The sequence below is a fragment of the Nycticebus coucang genome, chromosome 16, assembly GCF_027406575.1.
Source record: "Nycticebus coucang isolate mNycCou1 chromosome 16, mNycCou1.pri, whole genome shotgun sequence".
NCBI lineage: Eukaryota > Metazoa > Chordata > Mammalia > Primates > Lorisidae > Nycticebus > Nycticebus coucang.
The window spans coordinates 75949882-75962150 of record NC_069795.1 but is presented as its reverse complement, the minus strand read 5'-3'; the positions used below and the strand labels follow the sequence as shown (position 1 = coordinate 75962150).

Below are 12269 nucleotides of genomic sequence, written 5' to 3'. Positions count from 1 at the left end.
AAGCTCCTTTTGAACACTTTGAAACAATTTCGATTGTGTTATGGAACACAACAGAATAGGAATCTAATTTCATGTGGTATGGGCCAACCTTAGGCGCTAGAAGGAAGAATCAGAATGAGAATCCAAGAAAAATGTAACTGAGGACTTCAACAGCCAACCCACTCCATTTGGACCACTTCCTATCAGTGTTCTTTTCTACTTAAACTTTAAAGGAATTTTGTTTTTAGCAAGACAAGCTGTCATTATAGCTGACAATGATCTGTAATGGACCATAATGAAGATATTTTACTTAGGAAAAGCTTCTCAGATTATGATTCTAAATTGAAAGAAACAGGTAATGAAAGCTCCCTTATAATAAATTGTCATTTCTTACCTTGGATTTCAAATTCATCAACCTCATCAGCAGAGCCAGAATCAGAAAACTGTGCTGAATCACGTGAACTGAACTGGGAACTGCTGGAGGTGACTCGACAGCCTGTTGTGTTAAAAAAAAAAAAAGGTAATAAAAAGGACAGAAAGTGGTATCACAATAAAAGGGTTCTGGTACCCTTGATGTCTGGATTATGGTAAATAAAGAAATAAAAAAAAAGGGGGGCTTTGTATGATTTCTTTTTATTTTTTGACCTTGTATGATTTCAACAAAAAGAAATAGAACCTTGGCTGAGAGTGATACTGTTGGAATAGAAACTAGCACTTCTTGCTAGTTTATCTCTTTAGAAAGTTTTAAGTAAATAGAAAGTACTGTATCTGGAAAGCAAATATGGCACCAGTGTTCTTAGTTCCCCTCATATTAGAAACCTATTTTGGAGGTGGGCATGGTAACCTGTGCCTATAATCCCAGGTATACAAGAGGCTGAGGCAAGAGGGTCACTTCAGTCCAGGAAGTCAAAACCAGCCAAGCTGGGCAAGGTGGCACATATCTCTAATCCCAGCACTCTGGGAGGCCGAGGTGGGTAGATTGCCTGAACTCGAGTTCAAGACCAGCCTGAGCAAGAGTGAGACCTCATCTCTAAAAAATAGCCAGGGGTTGTGTGGCCGCCTATAGTTCCAGCTACTCAGGAGGCTGAGGCAAGAGGATCGCTTGAGCCCAGAGGAGATTAAGACTGGGATGTGAGGTATGACACCACAGTGCTCTATTTAGGGTGACAAAGTAAGACTGTCTCAAAAACGAACAAACAAAAAAAAACAACAAAAAACAGCCTAGGCAACATAGCAAGACTCTATCTCAAAAAGAAAATAAAAAAGAAACCAATTTTGAAAAGGAACTATTTTTGATGTAGGAAATAGACGCACTCTAGGATGAATATTCCTAGCATGGTAGGAAAAAAATAGAACAACATAGAATTATCTCCCTGACAGCAGTAGAACCCTTGTTTTGAAGGGTATAACATCCCAAATTAAAACCAAAAAGAAAACCCACAAGGCACCAAGTCTTATTCTGAAACCTTAAAAATGTGGGAACAGAGTTGTTCATAGGCTTCACTCACTTCCATGCTCAGTATCCTGGTACATGGGGAACATATTCTTAGTTCGGATCTCCTGGCGTCGAAGGCGGATCTTCTGCTTCAGTTCTTGGATTTCTCTATCACTGTCTTCTTCCTCCACCTCTTCCTCTTCTAGGCACTGGCTCATCATATTGCATTTCATCAGCTCAATGGCAGCAATCAAGGACTCTGAGATGCTGAAGTGGGCATTCTCCTGCAGGAAGGAGAGCACCGAAAGTTGCCTGGGAAGGGGTTTGCCTCACTGATGATAATGTTAGAAAATGGAGCTTCCAAAATATGTGCCACTTTTATTGAAGACACCCAGGGGAAATGCACATTTTTACTGTAAGGAAAGCTGATGGCCAGAAAACTTATTTGAGATTCTCTTTGCTTTCTTACCTAGCCATGTCGGTCCCTTCCTGCCCCACTTTCTATACAAAAATATGACAGAGAAGAGGCCCAGGAATCAGACTCTTTCTCAAAGTCATACACCTATACAGGAAGTATTAAGGTAAGTGGTATGTCTCGAGATAAAGTTACAGCTTTGTAAGCTATAAAATGTTAAAAGGATGTTATTTATTACATATCTAAGCCTCTGACCAAAATATAGACATTGGTTCTGGAAACAGTATTTACTTAAAGTTCCAAGGTCAAGAGAACAATAATTATATGGCAAAAATTGAAGATTTCTCTGCCCTGGTGGGCTTTTAAGATAAAATCGATAATATTTTAGACTTGACAACGAGCACACACACCCTAAAGAGTTCCTCAGAAATAGAAATCACCTTTACTGCAATCATATCTTTACTACAGTATTCATGTCACTGCTGTGTACCCCAAATTTCATTAAAACAAATGGTGCTACAGACCCTCAGGCCAGATCTCTCAACTCATCAGCTCTTTAGCCCCTTATATTCCTCACCTTTTCCAGGTCTGCACAGCTGCCAAAGTCTTGCTCAGAGAGGTAGCTGATGAGTGACTGTCCTTCTGATGGTCTTCGGAACATCCCTTCCCCTGAGCATAGGTACTGACCACCCTCTGTGGGAAAATGTAACATGGATGTAAAAAGCTTTGACTTGAAATGCGAATCTGTAATAGCCAAGCTTCTTTGAGGAGTCTGAAGATTTTTACACTAAAAATGTTCCCAAGTCTTCCAGGTAACTAGGAATTAAAGGTTGAAAAGAAGATGTCCACCTTACTTAGACTCTTAGAATCCCAAATCAATAAGCCTGTTGATTGGAGAAAGGTGGAATAAATGGAGGGAGCCTAGAGACAAACCTTTTACCATCTAAATTTAAAGACAACATAGTCTCCCTCCTACCCCACCAAAAGGAAAAAAATAATTAAGTTGTTTAAACCCGGTAGTGAGAGTCAGAAGAGGACACACATGGCTTCCTCCTGTGCCTGATTTCCATGTAGAGCTTGTCTTCTGGTCATTAAGCCCAGATGTTCCAAGATCTCTTTTCAAGGTCCCTCCCACCCACTCAAAGAGACATTCCATCTGGATCAACTGACACATGGTGATGACACCCAAAGCATAAGACAGGGTGGGACCCCTGAGTCAGAGAGGAATAAGAGGAATGGCAGGGAGGTGTGATTTCTAGCACAGGGGTTGAAAATGACAAATGGTGGGTGAGACTGTACTGTGTGTACCCGCCACAGAGTTGAGATGAACCCCAACACTTAGAGCTTAGTAGGCACAAGGGGAGAGCAGAGAAAAGATACAAATTTTAGCCCTGGCCTTCCTAGTACTCACTTACCATACTCCATGTACAGAGAGCTGGGTGTGCTGCCTTCACTGCCTTGACCAGATAAGGGGCCTTTCAACTTCGACTTATCATTGCAGGATTCTAGTGACAGTGACCACCAGGGAGTAAAAACATACACACAAAGTGAGCAACAGATACATTCTCAACTTTGGAGTTTCAACAGTTAACGGCATTCACTCCCAAAGCCCTCCCAAACGGGAAAGAGATGGCACACCAAGAGAGAACAGCCCAAGAAGACAGGAACACGTGGAGGAAAGGAGCTGGGAAGTCAGCACATTCTCAGTGGAAAAGAAGAAACATGATTCAGAATGGGACAACACAAAGGTGAAAAAGAATCAAATCAAAATGGATTCATGAAATCTTTTCTTCCATCTTTTAACCAAACTTATAGGAATAGCAGCCAATTTCTACCCTCTTGACAAACCAATTTAGAAAATGGTCTTCAGAAGGCAAAACAAAGATAAGCACATTGAAACTTTTCTGATACCTTCATACTAGGTTTTAAAATAATATCAGAGGCCAGGCCTGGTGGCTCACACCTGTAATCCTAGCACTCTGGGAGGCTGAGACGAGTGGATTGCTGGAGCTCATGAGTTCAAGCCCAGCCTGAGCAAGAACGAGATCCTATCTCTAAAAACAAAAATAGCTGGGTGTTGTGGCAGGAACCTGTAGTCCCAGCTACTTGGGAGGCTGAGGCAAGAGGATCACTTGAGCCCAAGAGATTAAGGTTGCTGTGAGCTATGATGCCATGGCACTCAACCCAGGGTGACAGAGTGAGACTCTGTCTCAAAATAATAATAATAGTAGTAATAGTAATAACAGAAGGACTTGGGAGGCTAAAGTGGGAGAATTACTTGAGCCCAGGAGTTTGACACTAGCCTGGGCATCACAGTAAGACCCTGTCTAAAACAATAAAATAATAATAATAATATCAGAAGGTTCTTATGCACTAAGGAAACAAAATAAAATCCAGTAATGTCCTTAAAAAAAGCATCAAGGCAATGCTCCAGAAGCCAAAGAAAAGGGCCTTGTAACCAAAGTATAGAGCTGTGGGCCTATCCTTATTGGAAGAAGGAAGGAAGAGGTTTCAAGAGAAGGCTGGAAAAGTAGCAGGTGCCTGGGAATAGTAATAGTGAGAGTTGCAAGTTGCAGCAGGCAGGGTTTGTAAGGAAATAAGAAACTGATGTTCTTCAGAACAAAACACAAAATTTCTAGTGCCACAGAAAGAAGAGCAGGTAGAAAACCAAGTGGGTGCTTGAGAAATGAGGAGGCTGCTGAGGGAGAATCTAAGTCTGAGCTGCGTCTGACTCATTTCCCTGACACTGCCAACCTGTCAGCTGCTCCTCTCACAAAAATGCTACTGTGTGATAAGAGATAATTTTGTGTTTTCCTTGGGCTTCAAAAACTTCTGGTGGCCTTGGCAGAGGGTTCTGATCCTCTGAGGAACAAACTGAGGGCAAACTAGCAGTCACCACGATGCTTTGGTAAAAAACCATGACTTGGAGGGACGTTCGAGATCTGCAGTCAAACCAGCACACAGCACAAATCCCAACACCATAACCTTACTTCTTACAAGGGGTCATTCAGCCTTTGCATATATTGAAATCACTACTTTTGGTGCTGTCCATTTGACTGATTCTCAGAATCTCCTTGTACTCACTTGATATCTGCCTTCTTACAATTTCTCATCTCAGGAACAATAGTGCTCTTCTGAATAATGATTTTATAGACTTTATTCCTCTTTAACCTTCTCCTTTCCAAGCTAACCACCCACTGACTTCATCTATTTCGAGGACACCATGATTTTCAGTCCTCCCTTACCACTCTGTCTTTCAGACACATTCTAGTATTAATACATGTATCTCCATGAAATATGCTACCCAGAATAGAACACAAGACTGGGTTTGAACACTAGCATGAAAACCAAGGAAATAAACTTAAGTCACTAGAAAAATCCCATGCAATGGATGAAATGGGATGCAGGAATTTAGGGGAATGAAGTGAAAGAAAAAGGAAATAGGGAACTCTAGGAGATGGAAAAAGCATGCACACACATCCAAAACCACAGACGGGATAAACACAATCTGGTGTTAATTCAAGGAAAATAAAGTAATCCATAGAAGTAACTGAGTCATTAGAATTCTGTCATGGGATGCATCATGATGTATTAGACAGACAGCAGGTCTCAGTTTCACTTTTGAGCAAAACTGAATTGGTAAGTCTTGATTCTGCCTCCTAGAAGTTGCTGGGAGACTAAAGGAGGCATCTGGAAGTTGTCGACAGAAAACATATCACATGAAATATTGGTGACACTTTACAGACAGGTCCAAGCATCACAACAGGACCAAACTAGCCAGACTTGATTTGACACCAGACTGGAAAAGGACGTTCTGAATTAAGCATGATGGTCACAGAGAAGAAGCAGAAGAATTAGGAGGTGGAAGACTGACTCCCAAACCTGCAATGGGATCTTCAACTATAATGGTGATATTCCTGGGGCCTCCTGTAGATTACAGAAAGGAGAGTCCAGACAGAGCAAATAAGAATAGAGAAAGAAGAAAAGAAAAAAGAAAAAAAAAAAAAAAAAAGAGTATCCTAAATTTTACCTAGCAAAAATGGGGATGCAATTCCTCAGAGGGAATCCCAGTGCTGAAGGAGGGATGACTTGTACAAGAAGCTATTCATGAACCGTACTTCCTCAGACCCTTCGGCAAAGGTTTTCCCTGGCTCCCTTTTTCAATGTAGGTTACCATGGTTTCTGGAATCCACATGGATTCAAGGAAGGGGGCGGGAAAGTTATACATGCTCAAAGGCCAGTGGCTTGGAGTATGGTAGGTACCAGGACTGTAGTAGCAGATCTTGAGGTAAGGATCTAACCCAAGCACTCTTCACATGTAAGAAAGCTCATGGGAAGACAGGCTTTGATTTGGAGATTTTTCTCCTAGAGAGTTCCAGTAAGTCAAATCACAGGTTTAAGGGAAACACAGACAAAAGTTTTGTCATTCAGCTGGTTTCAGATGAGGACCTTAGCTCTCACCTTTCTAGAAATTACAAAGAGAAAGCAACGGAAGCTCCAGTTGCTAAAGGGAATCCTCTTTTTTATATTTATTTTTTGGTCTTATTGAACTTTGAATATTTTATTTCTGGGGCTTTCCTGACACAAAATGGCTTTGAGGACGAAGGTCCATATTATACTTGCTGTTAGAGAGATTCTACTACAAATTAAACACAACTAAAGCCTGCCAGATACCAAAAACCCAGGAAAGATGATGGCAGGGAGATGGCAAAAGCAATGAAACCCACCTTCCTTAGGTTTAGGCTGCTCCTGCTACCAGCCAATGCTTCTGTGAGGGAGGTCCCAGTGGCCAGGGCCTCCTTATCTGACTGCCTCTCAGCCCGAATCAGTGAGGCAGCAGTCAGCCTCACCTACTTGGTGACTAGGTCACACCACCCCATACTCACTATAGCCGTAATTTTAATTAGAAAATCCTACTATCACTTTCTCTCATACTGGTATTACATCCTGACCAAACTTCTAAGAAATCACAGGAAGAGAGAAGAAATTTAATGGGATTATTTTCAAAGCTCATTAATACTTTCCCTCAGACTGACAGACATATTTAAAACTTGAGTCACACTATCTTCTGATGTTACGGAACTAGTAAAGAATCCAGGAAAGCATTTAATATTTAGGAATGTACAATGGAACAAACATAAACAAACTCAGAGATTTTGAGTTATTGGTATTATATTATAAACTTCTCTCTCACATTACAAAGCAGAATATTGTGTCTTCAGAAACATAACCTGTCTTTCTGCCACTTGAAAAAAATCTCAGAACCAAACCTTCCTTTGTGCCCTAAATTCAGGGGCCACCTTGCTAACCAGCAGCTGGTGCTCATTACCTGGGGGTCCTCTGGAGGCAATGTTGGTATCTGAATGGGAGCGAATGTGGCTCTTCTTTGTCCCACTGGTGACAGCGAGTGTCTGGCCCTCTGAAAAGCTGGACCTGCGAAGGACACTGGACAGTTGGCTCTCTCTACCTCTGTCCTGGTCCCCTAAGGAAGAGGCAGCAGAACCTGGCTTCTGAGAGCTGCTGGAGAATAAGTTTGAGCTGCTGCTGTCGGCGTTGCTGCTGTGACTCTGACAGCTGGCAGTCCGGTCCCGGGGCTCCAGGTTGCCGATGGCCAGGTACTCAGGTCCCTCACTAGCATCACTTGGGGAATCATTTTGGCTGCCGCCCCAGGATGCCTCTATGGGGCTGGTCAGAGTGCTGGAACTCATCTCATCTGGGGCTGAAGGGGAATCCCTGGCTACTGCAGAGACTGAGAGCTGGGAGGGTTGGATGGTTTGATCTTCCACTGGTGTGATGTGCCCTCTGCTTTCTTGAGGTTTCCAGGGTAGGCCAGAGAATGAAACAGAATTAGATCTTCTCTCTAGGATAGAAAAAGAAAGGGTAAAGAATCCTGCAGTATATTTGGAAAAGGGCTTTTCTACAACTAAGGACCAAACTCTTTATTATTACTGGATATACAGGACCCATGATATTACCTCAGGAAAAGTCAAAGTAAAAAAATTATTTAGAAGCATTAGTAAATACTTCCTCATCTGGAAAATGAACAATAATACCTATACCTCATAGGACTATTTTAAGGATCAAATGAGATAATACATATCAATTGATTATTAAAGAGCATAGCATGTGGTAAATAATCAATAAATGTTAGCTGTTATTTAAATGCCTTCTCAGCAATCTGGATTAGAAACCTGGGAAATCTGAAAATATTTCTCTTTCCCCCGTTATATAATGATTCTACTGAATTATCTTAGGCTAGTCACTATATAACTTTTTAAGATATCTATTATTAAGACATGAAGTTTGACAAACAGCACCAACCCTATGCTCAATTCTCAACCTGTTAGAGCACCAACAAAGTCTTCTACTTTCCATGGCTGGGGATACACGTCGTTAAGCACCCCTTCCTGCCCCTGTACCTGAGCTGTTGCTGGGTATGGATTGATTCAGGCTAGAAAAGGACCCGAAGTAGGAATGCTGAGCATAGCTGGTTGGAGGGGTGTATGTGGAACCAGGCAGAGCTGTCAAACTCTGGCTCTTTGTCACCAATAGTGGGCTCTCGTGCTTTCTGGCGAACTAAACAAAACAAAACAAAACAAAACAAAACAAAATGTGTCACAGTCAAAGATACTGGGCCTCAGAGAGGGCCAGTCAGTACTTTAGAAATGCTGGTAGAAGCTGGCCTTTGGCGATAGGCACGGACTTTACACATAGCCTATTGTTACAGCATAATTACCCTCTACTACGGCACACAACTTAAAACTTGAAACTTTTAAGTCCTGCTATACCTCACAGCTTCTGCACTAGAATCCTTCCAGGTGGTCAACCAAGAGTGCTTTAACATGGAGGCAGCACAACAAAGTGCTTAAGATTATGCATGTGTCCAGAACTCTTCTTGGTTTGTAAAAAAAAAAAAAAAAGATTATGCATATGGAATCAGAAGGCATACAGACCCAGGTTCAAATCCAGGCCCTATCACTTATAAGGTACTTGGTCTAAACTTTGGACAAATGCCTTATCTCCATGCCTCAGTGGCCTCCTTTATAAAATCAGATTAATGCTTACCTCATATAGTTGTGAGCATTAAATTGTACATAGATAGCACCTAGTGCATGGGAAGTGTTCAATGAATAGTTACCAACAATGAAAAGAAACAGGAGAGATGAGATCTCCTTCTAAAAGGAATAGAGACTTCAATTCCATTCTAGCTAAGGCACTGATTTGAGTATTAGCGATGGGGTGATTTAATTATAGGCAAAATTTCCTTTGTATTAAAACATTTTCTTTATATTATATCAAAGAAAAAAAAAAAAAGAGATTCCATTTAACACTAAGCCATACTAGGCCTGACACTAAACCCTACTCCTGATTTAGAACCATCCTTTCCTCACCAGCACTTTGTCAAGCCTTAAGGAGAAACTTACTCAGACTAAAGATCCCAGGCATTTAAAAAGCATACCCCTGCTCCCAGCAAACAGACCTAAGCTTAGACTTCTTATTTCAATAGGTATTTCACAGTACTTCTCCTTTTCTCTATGGATTTTATAAAATGAAAGCCTTTCAGCTCACAACTGTTCAAGTAGCTTGCTATAGAAGGGTACATCATGGTGAGGGATCCAGGGGCCCAGTATAGATACAGATAACCCCTTGTCCCCTTTACCATAGATGCATCAATCTGAGCCAGGAGACGGGGGTTGTTTTGTTCCACTGCTTCCAGGCACTGGAGCATGGCTGTGACGTGGGCCTCACTTAGCAGGAAAGCAGAATCTGGGAAGAGAAAAACTACCATGGTGATGGAGCCCAACATCTTTAATGTCCCTGTTTGGCTCTAGGAGAAGCTCAGGGAGAGAGAGAAATAAAGTAAAAATGAATAAGGTAGAAGCTTGCCACTGAAGGGAATTCAGGAACAAGCAAAGTATAGTAGAGGCTAAATAATGTACATATAGCAAAGGGGCCAAGGCATGAGGCATCAAAGTTAGAATGATTCAAATTTGAATCCTAGAGTGGGTGATTTGGGCCTAGTCACAAACCTCCTTTGGCTCTGTCTCTCTGGCTGGAAAGCAAGGGTACTAATGCCAATTCTCAGGGCTGTTGTGAAGAGTATAATACAGTGTAACGGTGACTGGCACATAGAAACTCTCAGTAAATGGTAGTTATTCTTACTGGTTTGTGTGTATGGGAGTAGGGAAAGACCTTAGCATGAGTCTGAGTGTGTTTTACACAGGAGGTGAAAGAGAAGACTAGATACATGTTTCTGAGTATTATGCCTATGGCATCAAGTAAAAATGAGGCTCTCAGGTGAGAGGGACATTTCTTTTTTTCTCTTTTTCTGTCTTTTTTTTTTTTTTTTGCAGTTTTTGGCCAGGCTGGGTTTGAACTCACCACCTCCAGCATATGGGGCCGGCGCCCTACTCATTTGAGCCACTGGCGCCACCCAAGAGGGACATTTCTATAAAAGAATAGTGAAATAGAAGAGAATGAAGATGTATAAGCACCAATCTTAAATGGCCTCACCCACCTGTGTAGAATTTTCTGATATACTGTCTATCCCCGAGCAGAGGTCGGAGCTGGGCTGAGAGACAGTGGCACTGCAAGCTGTGCTGCAGCCACAATTCTGCAATGGCACGCTCACTCACACCATCACCACTGGTCTGGCCATTCTCATGTAAGTGGATGAACTGGGAAGCAAACAGGCAGGAGTCAAAAGATACATCCTGGAAGACACAGCAAGATTTAGGCCTAACGACCTGAGAACTAAATTAAGACATGTAAGACCCTCAGAGGTACTTTCCTCCACCTGGCATTAGAGGATATTGGAGAAAGATAACAAAATAAGGGATTAATGGCTTCAATACTAAACTAGACCACCGGTGAGGAACTAAAAACTTAAAAACTTGACACACAGCACCGGGAGAGGACAAAGCTGCTAAATCTGGCTCTTTATGCTCTAACTCCAAAAAGGAATCTGTTCTGGGGTATTTAGACGAAGGATGAACTTGACTTCTCGGCTTCTCTCAAACGCCTCTATTTCAGAAAAAAATGCAACAAAAATCTGGAACAAAGGACCTAGAAAAAAATGCCACCAAATATTCTCCACTAAAGAGAAGAAAGCCATCTGAGCACTTCATTTTGGCTCTAGCCAAGGCATTCTTTATTTGGGAATTCCTCCTATTTGGCTGTCTCTAAAACTATGGTTTCATAGCCCCAAATCAGTGCAAAAAATGCATAGATGGCAACTGCAGGCAACTTCTAACAGGAAATGACTACAGTTCATTTTAGAACAAGAAGTTGGAAGGAGGTTTGGTGGGGAAAGTAAAGTGAGAAGGACAAAGAAAATCTATGGGCTCTGGCCTTGTCTCACAAAAAAGGCCAGTAAGACACTCTGTGATTTAGTTGTCTAATCATTTAGAAATGAGTTACTTTTCCTGAAATCATCTCAGCAATGAATCTGGGATATACATGAAACTAGACTGGTCATGTATTGACAGGTGTTGGGTATTTCACAGTTCATTTCACTCTTCTAATTTTATATATATTTGAAATTTCCCATAATAAAGAATTAAATAAATACATACACAAAATAGGCAGTGATTATTCTGAATTAGCTATGTAACTTCGGCCAAGTCACCAAACTTCACTGAGCTCAATTTCCCTAACTGAGCTGTGAGAGGAGAGAAAACTGGACTGCTACTGTGACAACCCAAGCCATTAGGAGCATATTTAGCTCCATCTGATACTTCCCTCCAGAAACCTTACACTTCTTTCTGATTGGTACAACATCTTCTTCTTGAACAGTTATTAACTTATCAGTTCCCATTTTCTCTACTACTTTAAGGAGACTCTTGCGTTTTGCCCTGGATTTTGAAAAGCTTCACCCTGGTCCCATACACACAGATTTTTGAAGACAACAAAACCTTTTCTTCCCTTCCGGAAAGGAGATTAAAGTAGCCTGGATCAATGGATTTGTGGGTTTAATTTTTATTTTATTTTTTTGAGACAGAGTCTCACTTCACTGCCCTTGATAAGAGTGCTGTGGCGTCATAGCTCACAGCAACCTCAATCTCTTGGGCTCAAGTAATCCTCTTGTTTCAGCCTCCCAAGTAGCTGGGACTACAGGCACTGGCTGCAACACCCAGCTATTTTTAGAAACAGGGTCTCGCTCTTGCTCAGGCTGTTTAGAACTGGTGAGCTCAAGCAATCAGCCTGCCTCGGCCTCCCAGAGTGCTAGGATTATAGGCGTGAGCCACAGCGCCTGGCCTGCAGGTTTATTTGTTAAAATGCAGTAACTTTCCCCTCCAAGTCAGCTCTATGGGGATAATTTCCTTTCCTCAGTTAACAGGAACTCGACAACTATGTCCTTCTAGTCTGGGAGACTCTTGTGACAAAACAAGCATTGAAGAAATGTAGCTACATCTAAGCATACCAGCTCTCCTTTCCTTC

General features: G+C 41.7%; 1 protein-coding gene across 17 annotated transcripts in view; it reads right to left on the bottom strand.

The window, feature by feature from the left end:
* RUBCN (rubicon autophagy regulator) overlaps window positions 1-12269 on the bottom strand; it is a 91063-nt gene that overhangs the window by 19351 nt on the left and 59443 nt on the right. For 7 of the 17 annotated variants that reach the window (XM_053564522.1, XM_053564530.1, XM_053564524.1 and 4 more), the window contains 9 exons: window positions 10348-10543; window positions 9490-9596; window positions 8249-8405; window positions 7159-7689; window positions 5712-5756; window positions 3245-3334; window positions 2407-2522; window positions 1488-1698; window positions 374-475 (listed from right to left, as the gene is read on the bottom strand). In XM_053564522.1, the coding sequence (XP_053420497.1) occupies window positions 374-475; window positions 1488-1698; window positions 2407-2522; window positions 3245-3334; window positions 5712-5756; window positions 7159-7689; window positions 8249-8405; window positions 9490-9596; window positions 10348-10543 (1555 nt within the window). The remainder of the gene's footprint in view (window positions 1-373; window positions 476-1487; window positions 1699-2406; window positions 2523-3244; window positions 3335-5711; window positions 5757-7158; window positions 7690-8248; window positions 8406-9489; window positions 9597-10347; window positions 10544-12269) is intronic. The other 10 variants (XM_053564525.1, XM_053564514.1, XM_053564517.1 and 7 more) reach the window with 6 other exon arrangements.